This window comes from Neovison vison, chromosome 3 (assembly GCF_020171115.1).
Source record: "Neovison vison isolate M4711 chromosome 3, ASM_NN_V1, whole genome shotgun sequence".
Classification (NCBI taxonomy): Eukaryota; Metazoa; Chordata; class Mammalia; order Carnivora; family Mustelidae; genus Neogale; species Neogale vison.
Window position 1 is genome coordinate 56,503,336 of NC_058093.1, and position 19,105 is coordinate 56,522,440.

A 19,105-nucleotide genomic window follows, 5' to 3' on the forward strand; every position below is an offset into this window, starting at 1 on the left:
TTGGTCCTGCCGGCTCTGGAGTCGGCGCCTTCCTTTCGCGGTCCGGTCCGCGCCGGACCGAGTCGCTCCGGGCAGAACTGGGGTGCGGGGGCACCGGGGACGCGCGGCAGCACGCTGGAGTTTCGGGACCACCCCCGCCCGGCCCGCCTCCTCGCCCCCTTTCCTTCCTCCTGTGTAGCTCGCGGGCTTGGCAAAGGCTCGGGCCGCGCCTGGTACCTGGGGCAGGGGAAGCGGAGAGAAGCGCGCCTGGCACCGCGGGGTCCAGGGCGCCCCCGGAGTGTATGGGCGCTCGGGTCGTGAAGTTGCCGGTTGAACTTAAGCCGGAGGGCGGAGTGGGGGTTGTGGTATTTCCCCAGTCTGGGCTGAAAGTCTATTGCTTCCCTTCCAAAACACAGCTATTAGCATATCGACGTTCTTTTATGTGTTGGGGGGGGGTGTGTAGGATTAGACATTGAGGGGGAGCTGGAAGAGACGATGATTGTATCAAGATTGTGAATTCCCTTGTTCGTAGGTAGTGGAGAGTGGTCACTTTTGGAGAATTTATGTCAAGGCTCACGTCTTACTGGAAGACTTTGGGGTGCGGGCGCTCAGCGCTGGGGGCTTGGAGGGCTCCCGCTTTGGCGCGACACCTTTCCGGAAGGGCTGGCGAGGAAGGAAGCCCTAAGCATTGTGTGGCGTATTTGGAGACAGAAAGGTCTCGGGATCGGTAGTCTCAAAACTTACTTGACTTATTGTGTAAGGCTCCGGAAAGAAATGCAGCGGTGCCCAGATAGAAACACCGCGTCGCGGCCAGGGGTTCGGAGGACACTGGCCTCGGCCACAGTCTTCCCCTCCATCCCAGTTTTGGCAGCCCCAGATCATTGTGCCTTTCTCTGGTGATGAGACTCCTATCGGTAACGCTGTCCCTGCTGGAGTCGACCAGGGGAAGGTAGGAGGGCACCTTCATCTTGAACTTGACCCTAGGAGCAATGCCGTCTGGGCGCGTTACAAGGTAAAGGCAAGCTGAATCTAACCGTGGGATGGGCCTCGAACTCTGACACGGAAGAGAAGTTCCTGGCTTAGAATCTTTGAGAAAGGGCTGCTGAGGTCACCAACTCTGGGAATGCCAGACCACCAGACTGCAGAGGTTAATAATGTGTTTGGAGGGGGTGGGGATGGGAGAGGAAAGGAGAGATCCGGTTAGTTGGTACAGAGACATGGTTATTCCTCTATAGAGGAAATGAGGGAAATCTACTTTCCCCAGATCCGTTACCCTACTTTCCCCTCCCCCTTCCTGGGTCATCTTTATTCCTGGCACTCCAGGGATGGGGGAGGGGAAGGAGAAGCAGCGGTTGTGAAGCTCCTCCGGCCAGCTTGGAGGTATTTTAGATCTGCTACTCCTTAGGAACGTTCCTGGATTTTAACAGCTGTTTCTTGATTGCTGGGAATGAGAGAATTTATGAGCGACTGAGAGATGGTCATTATAGTATAGTCTGAATGTTTCACTCAGCTAATCTACTTGGAAATCTCACCAAGGACCTTCCTGAGAGTTTGCCAGTTTCTGCAGAGTTTGTCAGCTAGAATGTTTGGTAGATGTCAGTCAGAACTTGTGGTAAATACGTCCTGGTGCTATTGAGATGAAAAGTATGCAGGGATAAAGGAAATACGGTATCTGACATCCTTCAGGACTTCCTCCTAGCGTTGCTCCTGTTACCTGCCAAGTGAACTTGGTCCAGGCTTCCGGACTGTTCTGATTTGACAATAAGGGATGGGAAATAGTGTCATCCATTTTAGAGGAGGCAGGAAAGTCCAGAAATAAATGTAAGGTTACTTTTTCATGACCCTGTCTTTCAGCTGAGATGCCACAAACTTAATGCTGGGACTTGAAAGCAATGTTTTTCTGCTTTCCTGGTTTAACCACCAGAATGTCCAAATTATCATAATTTTTGTCCATAGTGGAACTAAGGCATAACTGATTCACAGTCAGCCCTTTTCTGCTTCCCATAAGAGCCTATAGAAAAAAAGAACATTTTGTCTCTTTCACCACACACGATTTATTTGGTGCCATACTGGGTTTTTGATACTGGGTGATTGAGGGCACAATTTTGAAGACAATGAAATTGTCTTGATTAAACTGTCCATTTTTAGGCAATATCCCCTTCAGAGTTGCTGATTAATTCTTTATCTCCCAGGGAACATTAAAACCAGTATCCCTGGGCTGCTAAAACTATAATCCATATTATAATGATGCCTGCCGCATGGCATAGCCGGAGGTTAATGTTATGTCAATGTTTCTTTTAGACATTTCTAACCCAATTGTAAAGGTTTGGGTTGAAAGTAGGCTGTGAGCCTCACAGTCAGAGAAGTGGCTTTTTATCTTTCTGATGAAAAGTTTAGTTTAAGTTGTTACAGGAGTAAAGTTCACAAAGGCAAAATGAAGCAGAGGATCTGTGTGTGTGGGTGAGTGAGTGTGTGTGTTTATCTGTGTGTGCACACTCATATTGCTGGGGAGGGATTTTAGTTTCTAGGATAACTTTGTTTGACTGTCTTTTTTTTTTTTTTTTAAAGATTTTATTTATTTATTTGACAGACAGAGATCACAAGTAGGCAGAGAGGCAGGCAGAGAGAGAGAGGAGGAAGCAGGCTCCCCGCTGAGCAGAGAGCCCGATGCGGGACTCGATCCCAGGACCCTGAGACCATGACCTGAGCCGAAGGCAGTGGCTTAACCCACTGAGCCATCCAGGCACCCCTGTTTGACTGTCTTTTAACTGTGTATTTCAGTGGTGGAAATAAGAACCTCCTCTCAACCAGTTTACAAAAATGTTTTCTGTGCAAGGCTCCAACACCTTTCTGGGCCTTGTTTTTCCTCATCATTGTCATCTCTAAAATGGAATTATCTTTTCAGTGCTCAACTTCTCTGAGAGTTAGAGAAATGCAGGCATTCCGTAACCAGTGCTGTAGTATTGGCACAGTGCTTTGGAGTTTACAAAGGGCTTTACCTACATATTTTCACACTTAATTCTCAGTTTAGTAAACCGAGACTGAGCCAGTTAGATCAGTTTGCTGGGTATCATCTATAAATTGTGGAGTTAAACTTGAAGCTAGATCCTCTGATTCTCCCCCCACCCCCATTTATGGAGTCACCTGAGAATTGGTTAAAACTTGACAAACAGACTAATGTTAATATCTGGCAATTTCTCATATTTCATTTATGGGTTATTCTGGTTTCAGGACCCCAGGGTTAACATCTATGCTTTGATGCCAGAGATTAAAAACAGATCAGTGATAATGGTAATAAAACTTTCTCCCCAAGAGAGTTTCAGAAACTCACATACCTCAAACTAATCATTTGTTTATTTTCAACTTCTCTTTTATTAAGTAGGCTTCAGGGTCTAGTGTGATTTATAATCCAGACTGGTAACCCAGACAGCATTCTTAAGGAAATCACTTCTCAAATCTGTATGTCTTTTTTAAAAATAAGAAATGAACATATCATTTGCCTTTTATCTTGGTATTTCTTAGCAGAATTACAAAGCCTGGATAAATGTCCCTTTTTTGGTGTCATCGTTCTTGGGTTCTTTCTACTGATGTCTGGATAAGTCTAATTTTGCAGCACTTTCTGTGCTACATAAGTTCTTAGGGAAGAATGCTGTTGGTGTAACAGTAAAGAAGTAAAGAGTAGGCAGCAGGTGACCCATTTTCACAGGGACTCTTAAGTGTCTGTCCTGTGTCCTGCTTGCCTGCCGAAGAGCAGAGTGCAACTTGACACTCATTTGGAAGCTGGTATGGATTTTCTTTAAAAGGTTCTAAAATAAAATTATGTGCTAAGCTATAGGCCCTTTTATGTCTGAGCAGCCTGTCCATCTTGAGCTTTTTAAACTTATTCTCAGAAGACTGCCTCTTCAGAATATGAAGCAGTGGGGTTTAAACCTCAAAAAAGAGTAGTTACCCAAGAAGTACTGATTGACTGACTGGAAAGGCTGCCATTTCCAGGTGTTTGAGTAGAGAGCATAAGGAAACACTATTTGCTAATGAAGTTGAGGGAGACTTTGTTATCAGTGTACCTGAAGGGAAGTAGTGCAGCAAAGCAGAAGAGCTCTTGGGTTTTTTTTTTTTTGGTTTTTGTTTTTTTTTTTTTAAAGCAGAAGACTGGATTTTGAATGATAGAGGAAAACTTTTGGTAAAAAGAAGGCTGTCAGGAAACATTATCTTGTGGAGAGTGAAAGGGGTTCTGGTGTGGTGTGGCTATGGTATCAATGGCGTTGCTCTTCTCAAGTAGATGTTTAAGGGCTCTTGCAGGTACGTGTGATCAAGAAGAATATTCTGGAAAGAAGAGCCCCATAGGCAAGAATGTCAAGGACAAGGAAATTGGTGCAGAGGGATGGCGTAGTCCCTGGATTTTACCCACTGATTTTTGCTGCTACCGTGAAGGAATTTATTAGTAAAAATCTTCTAGCCACAGTTGTAGGTAAATGTGAACCGAGTATATGTTCAGTCATATAGCCCACAGCCACCGTGACTCACCACCTTCCCTGCCCCACCCAGCACACCTAGGGTTACTTGCCTGTCATGAATAGTGGCTTATTACCTCTTTGAGTCCAGGTGGGGGGTGGGGCAGTCTCTAAAGAACACTTGGTTATGCTCTTCTCATGCATATATATTCATGCAAAACCAGGATCTTTTATTACATGTGCTTTTGAAGAAATGTGAGAAGGGTTTGACATACAAGGGTACATATAATTTGCGCAGTTTAAAGCATAGTGTATGCTTATGTAATGTGCTTTCTCCCCCTCCGTCATATTGGTATATTCTTTGGCACTGTTTTAATGGCTGTTTGGTGAATCCATTACATATGTTAACATAATTTATTTAACCAGTCTATTTGGATGTTTAGTTGTGTTGAAAAGTATCTCTTAGGCTATCAGAGCCCTTTTGCTTAGATGTGGTTTACTCATCATTAAATTACAGGGCCCACATAGGGGCACCGGCTGCTGGTAGCTTCAGAATCTCACATCATCAAGAAACGGACTCTTTGCTCTTAGTTCCGGTTTGGGAAAACCCTGGAGAGAACCCGGATTGTCCTGATGCCACCCAAAGGACAGTTAACGGTTGGCAGTCTCCATTAGACCCACAAGATGGGCTGTGGGGAGACAAAGTGTCCCACAGAGAAGGGGTTCATTGTTAAGGGAAGAGGGAGGGAGCAGGCTAAACAAAAAGAGCTAGTTGTTTAATGCAGGATATGTTACCAAAAGTGGTATTGCTGGTCATAACAACATACCAATGTAGCAGAGGGTAAGAACGATTTTAATGCTCCTGTGATGTACACCTTACAGTCTTGAGACTTTTCCACATTCTGTGCAGATTTGAATTGCTGCACAGACAGGTGCTTATATAACAGGATATTGAATTACTGCAAAAAAGTTGGGAATTGGTCATTATTATCATGTATCCCATTATACTTCCATCTTTTTGCCATGCTTTATTCTAAATTGCTTGGGGTTAGTGACATCAATTAGTAATGTTTATTGAGTACTTGCTTACTCTGAGCTAGAGGTTTGAATAAAAAAAAAAATTAGTGGAAATGAGACAGTGTAGTTTTTTCTTTCCCCACTGTCCTGTGTGCATGGAGTGTTATACCAAGGATGGTTTGTTGCCCAAATCATAGAATTCAGCATCCTGGCCCCTTTTGCTTCTTGTGGTTTAAATCAGCTACTCTTTAGTTGATACAGAAGTGGAAATTGGAGCTGGGCTCAGCTGGCTGGTTTTTCTGCCTGGGCTTAGGCTTACTCACACTCTAATGGTTACATGATTCTTTATGGGGACCACCGCTATAGTAATTTCCACATTACTTAGAATCGTCATCTTGCTTTTGATGAGTTTTCCATTGGCCATGCACTTCAGGGCACGTTGGGTGTATCCTCTGCCCTAGGGAGTGAATCTTGATAAAGTCAAGTCATCTTTAGTAATACCATACCTCTTGCTAGTGACTGACTAATGAATATTTATGTGACAACTATTAGGTACCACCATATTGGGAACCAAATGTTGTCGGCAAAATAGAACAGGTTGACACTCTAAGGATCATAGAGGACAACAAAGATGGATGTGCCTAAGAAAACAGTGACCTTTTCCAGCTGCTGAATGAACTAACCCTGAAACCACTGCAACTCAGAACAGCTTTATTATTGTTTGAGGCCATTATCTCCAAATGGAATATGCTAGCCCATCCAGTCTGGAAAGGAAGGAGCTATTAGAACTTTATCCAGAAAGAAAAGCTTTACTAATGTTTAATAGACGGCTGACACTGGTTGGTGAAAGTCTCCTGTTACTTAGGTTACGTGAGAGATGAGTGGGCACTTTACAACCTAGTGGAATTGCCAGTGGTGCTCTCATTTTTATTCTTGCTTTTGGTGAACTCTATCCATGTAAATGGGTTTATGAATTATATTACCTATTTTCGAGTAAAATGACTCCCACAAAATGGGCAAGTGGCTTAAAAAGATTCTTGCAAAGAAAGCTTAATAGTAATGATTTAAGTTTATAGGATGAAGAAAGTGTCTTTAGGAGATGAGAAAATGACTTTTTTAATGAATTTATTTTTTATTTTTTATTTTACTTTTTAAAAAGATTTTATTTATTTGACAGAGAGAGAGAGAGCACAAGCAGGGGCACCAGAAGAGGGAGAAGCAGGCTTCTAGCTGAGCAGGAATCCCGTCACGGGGCTTGATTCTAGGACCCTGGGATCTTGACCTGAGCCAAAGACTGATGCTTAACCGACTGAACTACCTGGGTGTCCCTTTTATGATTATTTTTTAAAGATTTTATTTATTTTAGAGAGAGAAAGTGCCAACTGGGTCTTGGGGAGGAGTGGAGGGGAGGGAGAGACTCTCCACCAGACCCCCCACAGAGCCTGTTGAGGTATTCCATGTTAGGACCCTGAGATCATGACCTGAGCCAAAACCAAGAGTTGGAAGCTTAACTGAGCCACCCAGGCGCCCCAAGGAAATGACTCTGAACTCAGTAAATTGGCAGAAAAATTGTGTATGGATTTGTATTAATAAAAATAAACTTAAGAATACTGTTTGCATCACTCTTACCCTTTAAAAAGTTTTTAATGGGACGCCTGGGTGGCTCAGTGGGTTGAGCCGCTGCCTTCGGCTCGGGTCACAATCTCAGGGTCCTGGGATCGAGTCCCGCGTTGGGCTCTCTGCTCAGCGGGGAGCCTGCTTCCCTCTCTCTCTCTCTCTGCCTGCCTCTCTGTCTACTTGTGATCTCTGTCTGTCAAATAAACAAATAAAATATTTAAAAAAAAAAGAAAAGTTTTTAATGGATATTTTATAATGTACATACTACATTATACACATATAGTTCATAACTCCAGAGTTTTAATTATGTATAAGTTATATGCAGTTTACAACATGTTGGGGGTACATGTTTAATTTTTTCACTTTTAGGGCTACGTGGCCAAAAAGTTTTGAGACTGTGTTTTCGTCTGTAGTTTTAGAATTGTTATTTGTAGCTGAAGGCACAAGTGATGCAGGGACCGATAAGAGCCATGGATGTTCCCTTTTACTCACAGCTTTCAAGATTCTCCACGATATGGTTCATTACTTTCCTTTCCAGACCCAGTTGTCTTCTGTCTCTGCAAATGTCACTCAGGTCCTGCCCATTCTGTAACTGTCACATACTGTGTATCAGTTTTGCCTCAGGGAAGGCTGTCCTCCCCATCTCCCACTACATTTTCTTTTCTTTCTTTCTTTTTTTTTTTTTAATTTTAAAAAAATATTTTATTTATTTATTTGAGAGAGAGATAGCACATGAGCCGGGGTGTGTGGGTACAGTGGGAGAGAGAGAAGTAGACTTGCTGCTGAGCAGGGAACCCAGGCTCAATCCCAGGACCCAAGCTGAAGGTAGATGCTTAACCTATAGAGCCCCCCAGGCACCCCTCCCCACCCTGTTTCCGTTGTCCTTCACGCTCAAATACTGCTTTGTTATTAACATTTTCTCATCTTCTGCTTCTGTATTTGCATGGTTGGTTCCTTCTATTTAATTCCCCTGGGGAGCATTACTTGGACAATTACAGTGTTTTTTTGCTTTTTGCCTTTTATAAGGTACTGGCCTGCTTGCTTTGCCTATGGGTTCATAAGTAGGCCCCATACCCAGTATGGGGCTTGAACTCACAACCCCAAGATCAAGAGTTGCATCACATGCTCTACCAATGAAGCTAGCTAGCACCATGGATTGTAGGTGTCTTGATGTTGGAGTCCTGCCTTGCCTTAGTCAGTTTTTTAAATTGCTTGTTTCCCTTTCTTGGGAGCAAAGGGAGGCAAGCAGAGAACACACAGTTGTTAAATTCAGCTCTGTGCTGGTTACTGGCTGGCAGGGAGGGTTCCTTTCTCCTCCAGCCCTCAACAGTCTTCGGCAGTAGAGTGCTCATATACGTCTAAGGGATCTGAGGGCAAAGAATGCATATGGCTAAGATGGGAGTATCCTGGATCCAAACCCGGGGAATTTTTATTCCAAAGTTTTTTGTCTGGCCTCATATGTGTTGTCCACAGTTAGACATTGTTCTCCTTTCATGTGGGAACAGTGACATGGGTGCACACGGGAAGCTCTGCGGGCTGACGCTGCAGAAGCATCACGGGCCAATGCTAGGCAGGTGCAGTCAGTTCAAAGGAGAGTCTCCTCCCCAAAGCCTGGAGGATGTGTTGTATGAAGCTCTAAATGCCCATGGACAGTTGGCTGCCTGCAAGTCGCACCAAGAAAAATGACAGGGGGACTCCTATGGTAGGGTCTGGCCTGAGTGTCCCCGCTGGAGGAGGTGATGGACTTTACATGGTTCAGCTGAATCGAATTACATGTGCTGTTATTCTCTCCATGGTAAGGATAATTGAGGGTTGACAAGTTGTTGGCTTTAAAGTTGAGCCATGTTAGATATATGCTATCGTGATGGAAAACAGACATCTCTCCAGGGTTTTGAGGGTCAAATGACAGAATGTCTATGAAAGGGTTTTGAATGTTGTAAATTGCCTCTTTGATGCAAGGGAGACATCAAATTTTATTGTTCCCTTATAGCAGTGACTTTGCACTCAGATTTCTTTGTTAGCCATTTTTGTCTTCTTTTAAGTGTGTTCCCCAAGAGTTTTTAAGTGTTGATGCTTTTAAATGGAATAGGACATAAATTTTACTCAAATGAATTGCAGATATTAGTCAAAAGCTTGCTTTTACACTTTTAGCCATAGGGTAGATAGAATTTGTGATAAGGTCAGTCTGTCTTGGGATGTAATTTGTTCAAGTACCCAAAAGACCCTTTATAAGAATAGGACCACTTTTGGTGCTTAAAAATGGCAGTTTGGGGGACTTTGAGGTAAATTGTTAGAAGCCCTTAAGAATTACCTGAGGGGCGCCTGGGTGGCTCAGTGGGTTAAGCCGCTGCCTTCAGCTCAGGTCATGATCTCAGGGTCCTGGGATCAAGTCCCACATCAGGCTCCCTGCGGAGCAGAGAGCCTGCTTCCCTCTCTCTTTCTCTTTCTCTCTGCCTGCCTCTCCGTCTACTTGTGATATGTCAAATAAATAAAAAAAATCTTTAAAAAAAAAAAAAAAGAATTACCTGAAAGACTGTCAGAGAGTTTTGATTTCAGGTTTTGTTTATTTTTGTGTTTTGTTACTGTGAAGCCAACAGCTTATTCTGAGAAGTCATTGGTGAGGGTTTGAGGAGTCTTTGAACTGTATCAAGGAAGTTGTTGTAGGTTCAAGCCCCACACTGAATGTAGAGATTACTTAAAATTTTGTCTTTAAATCTTGAAGAAAATAAAATAAAATAAAAATATTTCAGCAGTGGCAGTATCGTAGCCAATGAGGTTTATCTGAGGCACGATTATTGCTAATTGAAAAATATTTCAGCAAAAAAAAAAAAAAAAAAGAAAAATATTTCAGCAAATTACATCCAACATTGTTCTCAGGCAAAGATGCTTTGCAAAAGAAAGTTTCTACAATTCAATGTATTTGGGATATGCTTAAAACTTTGTTTCCCTCCAAAGAGATTCACAAGGATCATTAAAAAGAATGGTGCTTGGGCGCCTGGATGGCTCAGTGGGTTGGGCCGCTGCCTTTGGCTCGGGTCATGATCTCAGGGTCCTGGGATCGAGTCCCGCGTCTGGCTCTCTGCTCAGCAGGGAGCCTGCTTTCCTTCCTCTCTCTCTGCCTGCCTCTCTGCCTACTTGTGATCTCTCTCGGTCAAATAAACAAATAAAATCTTTAAAAAAAAAAAAAAAAGAATGGTGCTCAAAAGTCTTGCAGTTAAAAATAAAGAGATCTATTTTATTTTGGTTAGCCCAGATCCTCCCACATATTTGAACACAGAGCCTTTTATCACTGCATAACATCTACTAATTCCCTGAGAATCAGTTTCCATGGAACTCCCTTTGGGAACTGCTATTTTACCCAGCTAACTTACTCTGTTTTGGTTTTTTTTTTTTTTTTCAGCTAACTTACTCTGAATTAAGGCTCTCTTAAGTCACATACATGCTCCAAGAACCCTAAATAATAATAAAAAAAATTAATAATTGCATCTATTTGCAATTTAGGAACCTCTCACTTTTTTGTCTTTGCATCTATCAATAAGTATACATTGACTCTTTAACATGTTTTAATTTCTAAATCACACTCTTTGTATAACACAAAATTGCCACTGCCAAATTTCCCTCAGTGGAGTTAAATTTTACTTATTCAAATCCATTTCCTTTGAAATCCACAACGGAATAGATTTCAAATTCATAAGTTGTCAAAGCGCACCATGTTTTCACTTTCGAAACTTCCTTGATACAGTTCAAAGACTCCTCAAACCCTCACCAATGACTTCTCAGAATAAGTTATTGGCTTCACAGTAACAAAACACAACCTACAACCCTGAGATTGAGAGTCTCAGTGCTTGAAATATTTTCAAGCAAAGCCTAGACATCTTGACAAATTTTAGTATGTATTTCTAGCTAAGGACTTAAAAAAACCCCTACCACCTCATTATCAGTTTTCATAAAATTAAGTGATTTCTTAATGTCATCTAATTGTTCCCCAGATGGCATTTGTCACCATTTCTGTTTTCTTGGAATTGGGATTTGATCAAGGTTTTCATAGTAGCACTGTGGGGTTTTGTTGATTTTGACTTTTTAAATGTAGAAAAGATGCTATCTCACCACTCCTTCCTTTTCCCTTCCGACTTCTAGAAGAGATCCCATATCTGAATTTGTTTCCTTGTGGTATTGTTTATCTTGTCCTTTGTCCTCTGTATTTTCTAAAAATTAGAGGTTAGATCTCAAGGCCTGGTTTAAATTCAGGTTGAATATTTTGGGAAAGAATAGGTTCTAGACTATGCTTTTCTCTTCCCTAGGATTTGGGAACAGGCATTTTAATTTAGCAATTTATATATATATATATATATATATATATATGCTATATAAATATATGTAATGGCTTAGAGTTCATTTGGAAATTAATTTTATTAGTATAACAAGGGGGTACAAGCTTAATTTATTCCAGTTGTGGTTGGAAACGTGGTGTTTTTCTGAATAGTTGGCCTGGTTGAATGGTTATAATTTTTCAGTATATTTTAAGATTATAAACTATGTGCCTACTGGGTAAAGTGGCTTGAGCATTAAACATTTTTGGTGGTTGAATTTTATTGAGAATGACAGGGTATCTAGATGTGTGGGTGGCTCAGTCAGTTAAGTATCTGCCTTCCGCTCAGGTCGTGATCCCAGGGTCCTGGGATCAGGTCCTGTACCGGGTTCCTTGCTTAACGGGGAGCGTGCTTCTCCCTCTGCCTGCCCCCTGCTTGTGCTTGCTCTCTCTCTGACAAATAAATAAAAATCTTAAAAAAAAAAAATGACAGGGTATCTGAATTGTAATTGTAAAACACGATTCTATAAAGATTTATTCTAAGCACATTAATTTAGTAATATGCATTAATTCTACCTCTACTGGATAAATTCTAACAGAATATTTTTCTGATAAATGCTTATGCTAATTTAAAGTACAGTTATTAATCTAAGCATACCCTCAGGGATATAATTTTATATGTACATTGTGTTAGAAACTCAGACATGTAAATAAAAGTTCCTATTATAGCTGGCTTTGCTAACTTAATTTGATATTTAAGTTTTTTTCCCCCCTTGATATCCTTCCAAGTACTTGTATGTCTGGGAAAAATTAAACTCAAAGAAATTTTGTGTCTCAATGAAGAATAGCATGGTGTATATAAAGTAACCTTGCATGATGAATGGTAGCTATCATAGGTAGTTCCCAGCACATTCTTGATTTAATCCCTTAGAAGGCAGGAATACTGTTCTATATATTAAAATTTGTTTGTTGTGAATAATAAGGTACCTTGGATAGTAAGTACTTTGGAACTATAGTAAGTACTACACTAAAAATACACACACACAGTGCTCTCTTTTTTTACTCCTTTAAAAAAAAAATACAAATATATAGGACTTAGTGAAACAAGCCTGATCTTTGAAGCCTAATGAACTGTGGTTTTGTGTGTAATTCTGGGCAGCTTCCTTGACCTCGGTCTTTTTATCTGTAAGATGGGGTTAGTAATCCTGTTTCATAGGCTTCATGCCAAGACTGAAGGTGAGAGCCTGTATCACTACTCGTGATGAGCATCAAGTGACATAATGGGAGTTCAGGGTCACTGTATTGTACACTTGAAACTAACATGGCGTGCTCTGTTAACTGGAATAAAAAACTTAAAAAACGAACAGACAAAACAAATGCTGAGACAGTGCTTGGCTCGTAGGTGTCGAAACACACCCTCTTCTCTCTTCTTTTGCTCTTGACTATATTTCTAAGCTCAACTTTCTGGATCATTCGTTGTATGGAAGTTTTTGTCCAGAGTGTTTCTATTTTTATTTATTTATTTTTGTTCTTAGTGTTTTAAAAATTGCTAATCTTAAGATACTTGTTATGGAAGTCTGGATAAGACCTTGATTTCAAGATAATTGGTATAGTTTGTTGCTTATATTAAAACAATTAGATGTTTATATGAAATGTTTTGAACAAACAAGTGGGACATTTTTAGGTGGTAATTTACAAGGCAGAAGGAACCAGAGAAGAAAGGATATTTTTTTAAAAAATATTTTTATTTATTTATTTTACAGACAGATCACAAGTAGGCAGAGGCAGGCAGAGAGAGAGGAAGGGAAGCAGTCTCCCTGCTGAGCAGAGAGCCCGATGTGGGGCTCCATCCCAGGACCCTGGGATCATGACCTGAGCGGAAGGCAGAGGCTTTAACCCACTGAGCCACCCAGGTGCCCCAGAAAGGGTATTTTTTTTTTTTACATAAGTTAGTTTTTTTTTTTTAAGGTTTTTTTCTTTTTTAAGATTTTATTTATTTGAGAGAGAGAGAGACAGAAACAGAGAGAGAGGGAGCATGAGAGGGGAGGTCAGAGGGAGAAGCAGACTCCCCATGGAGCTGGGAGCCTGATATGGGACTTGATCCCAGGACTCCGGGATCATGACCTGAGCCGAAGGCAATCACTCAACCAACTGAGCCACCCAGGTACCCCAGAAAGGGTATTTTTTTAATTGGCGTGAGGATATTGCTAATAAATGGTCTGGTTTTAAATGAAAAACAGTATTTTACAAATCCATTTATTTACTAAGGATTGTGAGAACATGAGAAGCTCTGCAAAGTTCAGAAGAGTTTCACTTGAATGTGGCTTAGAATAAATAATACACTTTATCTTAGCTGAACTAGGCCTGTAGGACCAGACTCAATCAAATAACACGTGTATGTTTATGAACAGGGTACTGGCAGCCAGAAGAGCAGCCGTCCTGCAGTGGAGAGGGGCTGGTGCTTCCCTGAAGGGCCTCAGAGCTTCACAGTGGGGACGAGGGGAGCTTCTCCTTCCTGTCCTGTGCCCTGTTAAAGACTCATGTAAAGGGAGAATGACTATATCCTAAGTTCTGAATGGGAGAAGTCAAGGAACACATTTTGGAGGCTGCTTAAATAGACACTTACGGGCCTTGACTCCTTGGGATTTTGGGTAAACCAAGAAGTCTCCTCCAATAAGCTGTTCCTGAGTCTTGGGACCTGTGGTTTTCTAATGGTTTGTGCAAGAATAGGTCCCAGGAAGACAAGGGCTCACAGTGCTCTCTGCCCAGGCAGCACCTGTTCTCTGAGAAAGGAACCTGATTCCCTAAGGGCACTCCAGTCCTGTGCACTCAAACTTGTTATACTTTTCCCACTACCATTAAGTAACAGTTTTGTTTATCCCTTCCTTTCTGAAATGTTTTATTTAAGCAAGAGGGACCCCTTAAGCTGTCCAGCTCCACATACCGAAAGTGAAGCCGGAAAGAATCAGAGAGCGTGATTCCCCTCTCCCATCATGGAAAAAGGGAGGAGATGTCATTTCTAGAGGGACAGTGATTGAGTTCCAAGCAGATGGAACTTGCAAAGGCATTTCACCTTCACAGGGCTTTTTTGCTTCCTTTATTAAGAGCAATCTTAGCTAGCTCAAGGAATATAATATCCTTATGAGTTTTAGAAGTAAGAAGGAACCATGAAGGTGTTAACTGTTTAGCAAATTAGAAACTATTTTCATTTGGTGGAAGTCTTGTAATAATTTTTCCAACAAATATTTCTTGAGGGCGGTCCATTGTGCCCTTCTGAGGTCAAGGCCCAGCTCTGCCTCAATCCAAGGAGACAAGTGCATGCATAGTATCAGTGATAGAAGGCAGGTGTGCAGCAGGAGAGTAGAGAAGGAGGGGCAGAGGAAGGAGGAGGAAGAAAAGGAGGAGTTGGTGGTCAGGGAGGACTTTAGGGAGAGGGTGAAGGATGCGTTGCACCTTGCCAGGCAGGGGTAAGGGGTGAGGGGCTGTCTGGGAGGGGGCAGGAGCAGCAGAGGCAGGGAGGCGTGAAAATACAAGTCATGTTTGGGGTACTGTTACTGGAACAGATGGTGCTTGGCATTTGGGTACCGTGGCAGGGAGGAAAGGGCCAGATTGCAGAAGGCCTTGCATGCTAGGCAGAGAAGTATGGATTTGATCCTGTAAAGCAAGTGATAGCTGTCACAGGTTTTGAAAGCAGGGAGATGATGTAATCAGCTATGATTCGGCGGCGGCGTGGCGGAGAGGCTGGCTCAGGCACAGATGGGCAGCAGGGCTCCCTGTTATGAGGCTTTTGAAGTAGGTCAGGTGAGAGATGATGTTTGGGGCCTGCGCTAGGAGGAGGAAGAGTCCCAGTGTCAGTTCAGTACCTTCTGTTGTGCATTTAGGGTGCATTCGCTCATGTCATTGCTGCAGAGCACTTTTCATGGAGTGCGGCTGTCCTCACCCTCATTTTGCAGAGAAGGAAAGGGGCTTAAAGTACCCTGGCTCCGCTAAGATGTGCCCTGTGCCACCGTGCTTTCACAGCAGAGGGAATGAGAACACAGAGGAGGGTGAGCCTGGGAGATGATTTTTGCAGCAGAGTGGAAGTCGATCCCAGAACAGAGTAGGACTTCTTAGCCGCTGACTTGAGGTAGATGCCTGTTTCCAGGCAGGTGGCAAGGTGTGCACAATGGGTGATAGCCATGACCAGGGCCTTGCTGAGGAGGTGCGGGGCAGGGTTTAGGGCCCCTCGGGGATACCCTTTTGAAAATTCCCTATGGCCAGTTGGAAGTTTGCTTCTTGGAGCACATCCTATCCTCCCTGTGGGAACTCCTTGAAGGCCTTCAGGTAGGCCTGGACTAGAACTTCTACAGGAGGAGATGAGTAATGAGCCCTTCCTCCCGAGGCCCAGTCCTAAACAGTGCTGCACTGCACTTAATCCGAAGGGCCCTTTCCAGCCCGTGCCTGTTGATGTTTCTGTTGGTCTGGAGTGAGGGTTGGCAGTCTGCGTTTCTTTCAGGATTCTGGGATCCTGGAGTGAGCCAGGCAGGTGGCAAAAGAACTGGACTGTTGAGAATGTTTGGCTCTCTGTGGCTCAGGCTGTCTTTTCACTTTACTTCTTTTGGGGCCTTTCAATAGCTCCTTATATAACATGATGTTGATCTCTGGTAAGAACCAATACCTTGGAAAATTGCTTCTTTTTAGGAATGTTCAGACATTCATATTTAATTTTGCCAAGGCTGTTTTTTAGTTATTTGGATTATTCCAAGACTAGGGAATGTGAGTACTCTTGAAGGTTGTTTTGGGAATTGAGTGACATCAGGTCCAAACAACCAGGCCTAAACCCAGCCTTACGCCCTTAATCTTGGGAGGGAGTGTGAGATTCGGGAATCTGTTTCATCCAACAAGTCTTCAGCGCCTGCTTCTTCCACTTGGCCACGTACTGAGGGCTGACCGTGCAGTGCATTTCTTTTGAACCATTACCTACCGTATCCTACCTTTCCTAAAGAAGTAGGCATTCTTGTTTGGTTGTGGCTGATAATAGGAGAAAAAGGGTTTTTTAGGTTTTATTTTCAGCCTGTGTGTCTTTTGCATTGATGTCTGGTTACCATTGGGACAATTTCTGCTGCTTTTTCTCTCTGAGGAAGTAAGGTTTGGGTTCATTAACTGCTTGCTGCTGAGTGGTTCATTTTTCTCCTGTGTGGGAGGGAGGAGCAGCCTCCTCTTGTGTTCCCACCTTTGCTAAATGCCACTCCTACTTTCTGTGCTCCCGTATTCTAATCGCTGTCCTGGTGGAAAACATAGTAGGGGAGCCACTTGTTCTCCAATTGGTTTGTGCAATCACTAACTCGGTGCCAGGCTCTGGGCTCTGTGGTTACTCTTAGATAGTCTGATTTCATACCCTTAGAGGCCGTGGGAGTGGGCAGTCTTTGCTCAGCTTGCCGATGAGGGTCCGTCCTTGGCCCTGGGGCCTCCTAGCAGGTTTCCGGGAGGACTCTGGTGCCTGCTCCTGCAGGCTGCTCTCTGTCCTGCCTCTCACCCACCCATGGCCCTTTCCAGGGGTGGCTCATTCTCTGCAGAACTAGTCAGCTTTTAAATCCTTTATGGGTGCAGGCCCAGAGGTCGGTTTTAGTCAGTGGTTATGGGGACTGTGGATACGGCTTGGTTGGGGGTGGGGTGAGAGGAGGAGTGCTAGCTGGGAGAGTGAGCTGGTGGGATTACGCGGGGATATCACGGCTGCTTACTTAGGCTTGTCCTCTTTATTGTGAATGGCTCCTCAAAGACCCTGCCTGAGTGTGCAGCGTGCACATTCGTGGATGCTGTAGGCGAGATTTGCTTGTTGATGACCTCCTTTTTGCTTTCTGCTATTTTAGTCCTGCATTCTAGGTTGCTTTTGGCTGACTTTCAGGGGGGATTTGGGTTACCCCCAACAGTTATGTAGGTGTCCTACCCTTCAGGACTGCCTAGTTGACCTCCTCAAATGAACTTTCAGGATCAGAACGTGTGGCCAACTGCTGAATGAAGAGATCAGTGATTCTGGAGTAAAGTAGACTTGCTCTTAAATTTTTGCTTCCCTTAATGCTTTTATTTTGTTTTATTTTTAAAGATTTTATTTATTTATTTGACAGAAATCACAAGAAGGCTGAGAGGCAGGCAGAGAGAGAGAGAGAGAGAGAGAGAGAAGAGGAGGAAGCAGGCCCCCTGCCAAGCAGAGAGCCAGATGTGGGGCTCTATCCCATAACCCTGGGATCATGACTCCAGCCGAAGGCAGAGGCTTTAACCCACTGAGCCACCCAGGCGCCCCACCCCTTGATGCTTTCAGACAGGTTTCTTAACTTCAGGGCCTAGGTTTCTTAACTTCAGGGCCTTGGTTTCTTCATCTGTAAGCTGGTTATGGTTGTGTTCAGGGAGGAGTAGTGTTTGTGTGCTACATCTAGGGGAGGGTTTTACACGCTAGTATGTGTTCCGGAGCTTCCTTTCTCGTCCTGGCTTGATTCAGTGTGCCAGATACTATGCTAAACTCTGGCAGGCGCAAAGATTAATGTAATGTTTTCTTTCCCAGAGACATTTAAAATCTAGTGGCTGGGGTTGATTTGCACAAATTTATCCTGAGGGAGGATAGGCTGTGGGGCAGCCACGCCTGGGAGCATTTCCTCTGCCCTTAGGGTTGGGAAATCCTTGCTTTCTGGAAGCAGGTTATACCTAAGCCCTCTCTTGAAGGACTGAGTAAGAATTAAGCAAGCAAAGGAAGGTGGGATGGGTTGTCCTTAGAGCAAAAGCATGAGCAAGGCATGGAGTGTTTAAGAGAACTACTGTATGCAGCCTGGCTTTGGTGGGAAGCAGGAGGTCCTGGGAACGGAGCCTGGAGAGCCTGGTGGCCTTTGCTGAGAAACTTAGATGTAAAATTTGCTAGGATGGAAAATCAAAATGTAAGGAAAAAGAGTTACATAAACAGCATTGTTGGGCATTTTTATAGCACACGGTCTGAATTAAATAGATTAGCGCGCGACTGTAGGAGAGAGTGATCTGCTGGTGTTAACAGAATGAGGTCAGTTTATATGTGCTCTTAAGGAAAAACTTCCAAGAATATTATTAAACGAAAAAGATATATATGCACAGGGTGTCTTTGGAAGTACATATCCGTATATGTAAGCCACGATTGTCTTTCTGACGGATGCAGGGGTCTGGTATGGAGGACCGTCATCCATTTTACTGAAGACCCTTTCGTACCATTTGTCCATTTTTCCACATGCACAGATTTCTTTAAAGAAGGAAAATACTGTAAAGAAATGACCAGTGTTGTACGTTATCAGGTGAGGCAGAAACCAAGCAGCAGTGTAAAAATAATGTGGGCTGCTGCTCTATAAGGCTATTATGCAGAATGCTAAATTATTTCATGCTCTGACAATAATACCATTAATTTAGAGTTTTCCGCTTCCACATATATTACTTCAGTCAGAATTAATCACTTTCCTCTGTACTTTCACAGCAATTAAAATGTTTTAAGAACTGTACATGTTAGATGATGCTCTAAAAAGTTTGGAAAAGGAGAATGTTATTTCTTTAATGCAACATCCGTGGTTTTATTCCCCGTCCATTCTTTGTATATGAGCCTTTGTGAAAAATACAACTCAAATGCACATTTACTTAATGGACTTCTCTTTTTATATGATTTAATGTGTTTTGCTGAGCGTTGTGTAATTGTTCTCCTTATCTTCTTGAAAACCTACTTTTTTTGGGGGGGTGGGGGATGAGG

General features: G+C 43.0%; 1 protein-coding gene and 1 pseudogene across 7 annotated transcripts in view; both read left to right on the top strand.

Annotated features, from left to right (window-relative positions):
• Positions 1-19,105, top strand: part of TANC1 (tetratricopeptide repeat, ankyrin repeat and coiled-coil containing 1) — a 235,339-nt gene that overhangs the window by 396 nt on the left and 215,838 nt on the right. For 4 of the 7 annotated variants that reach the window (XM_044242121.1, XM_044242123.1, XM_044242128.1 and 1 more), the window contains exon 1: positions 323-928. The exons of 1 other annotated variant lie outside the window; for it this stretch is intronic. In XM_044242121.1, the coding sequence (XP_044098056.1) occupies positions 879-928 (50 nt within the window). In that variant the 5' untranslated portion in view covers positions 323-878. Of the gene's footprint in view, positions 1-321; positions 992-19,105 lie in introns of those variants that run through there. 2 more of the 7 variants (XM_044242124.1, XM_044242125.1) reach the window with 2 other exon arrangements.
• LOC122903740 lies at positions 9,806-9,891 on the top strand (annotated as a pseudogene).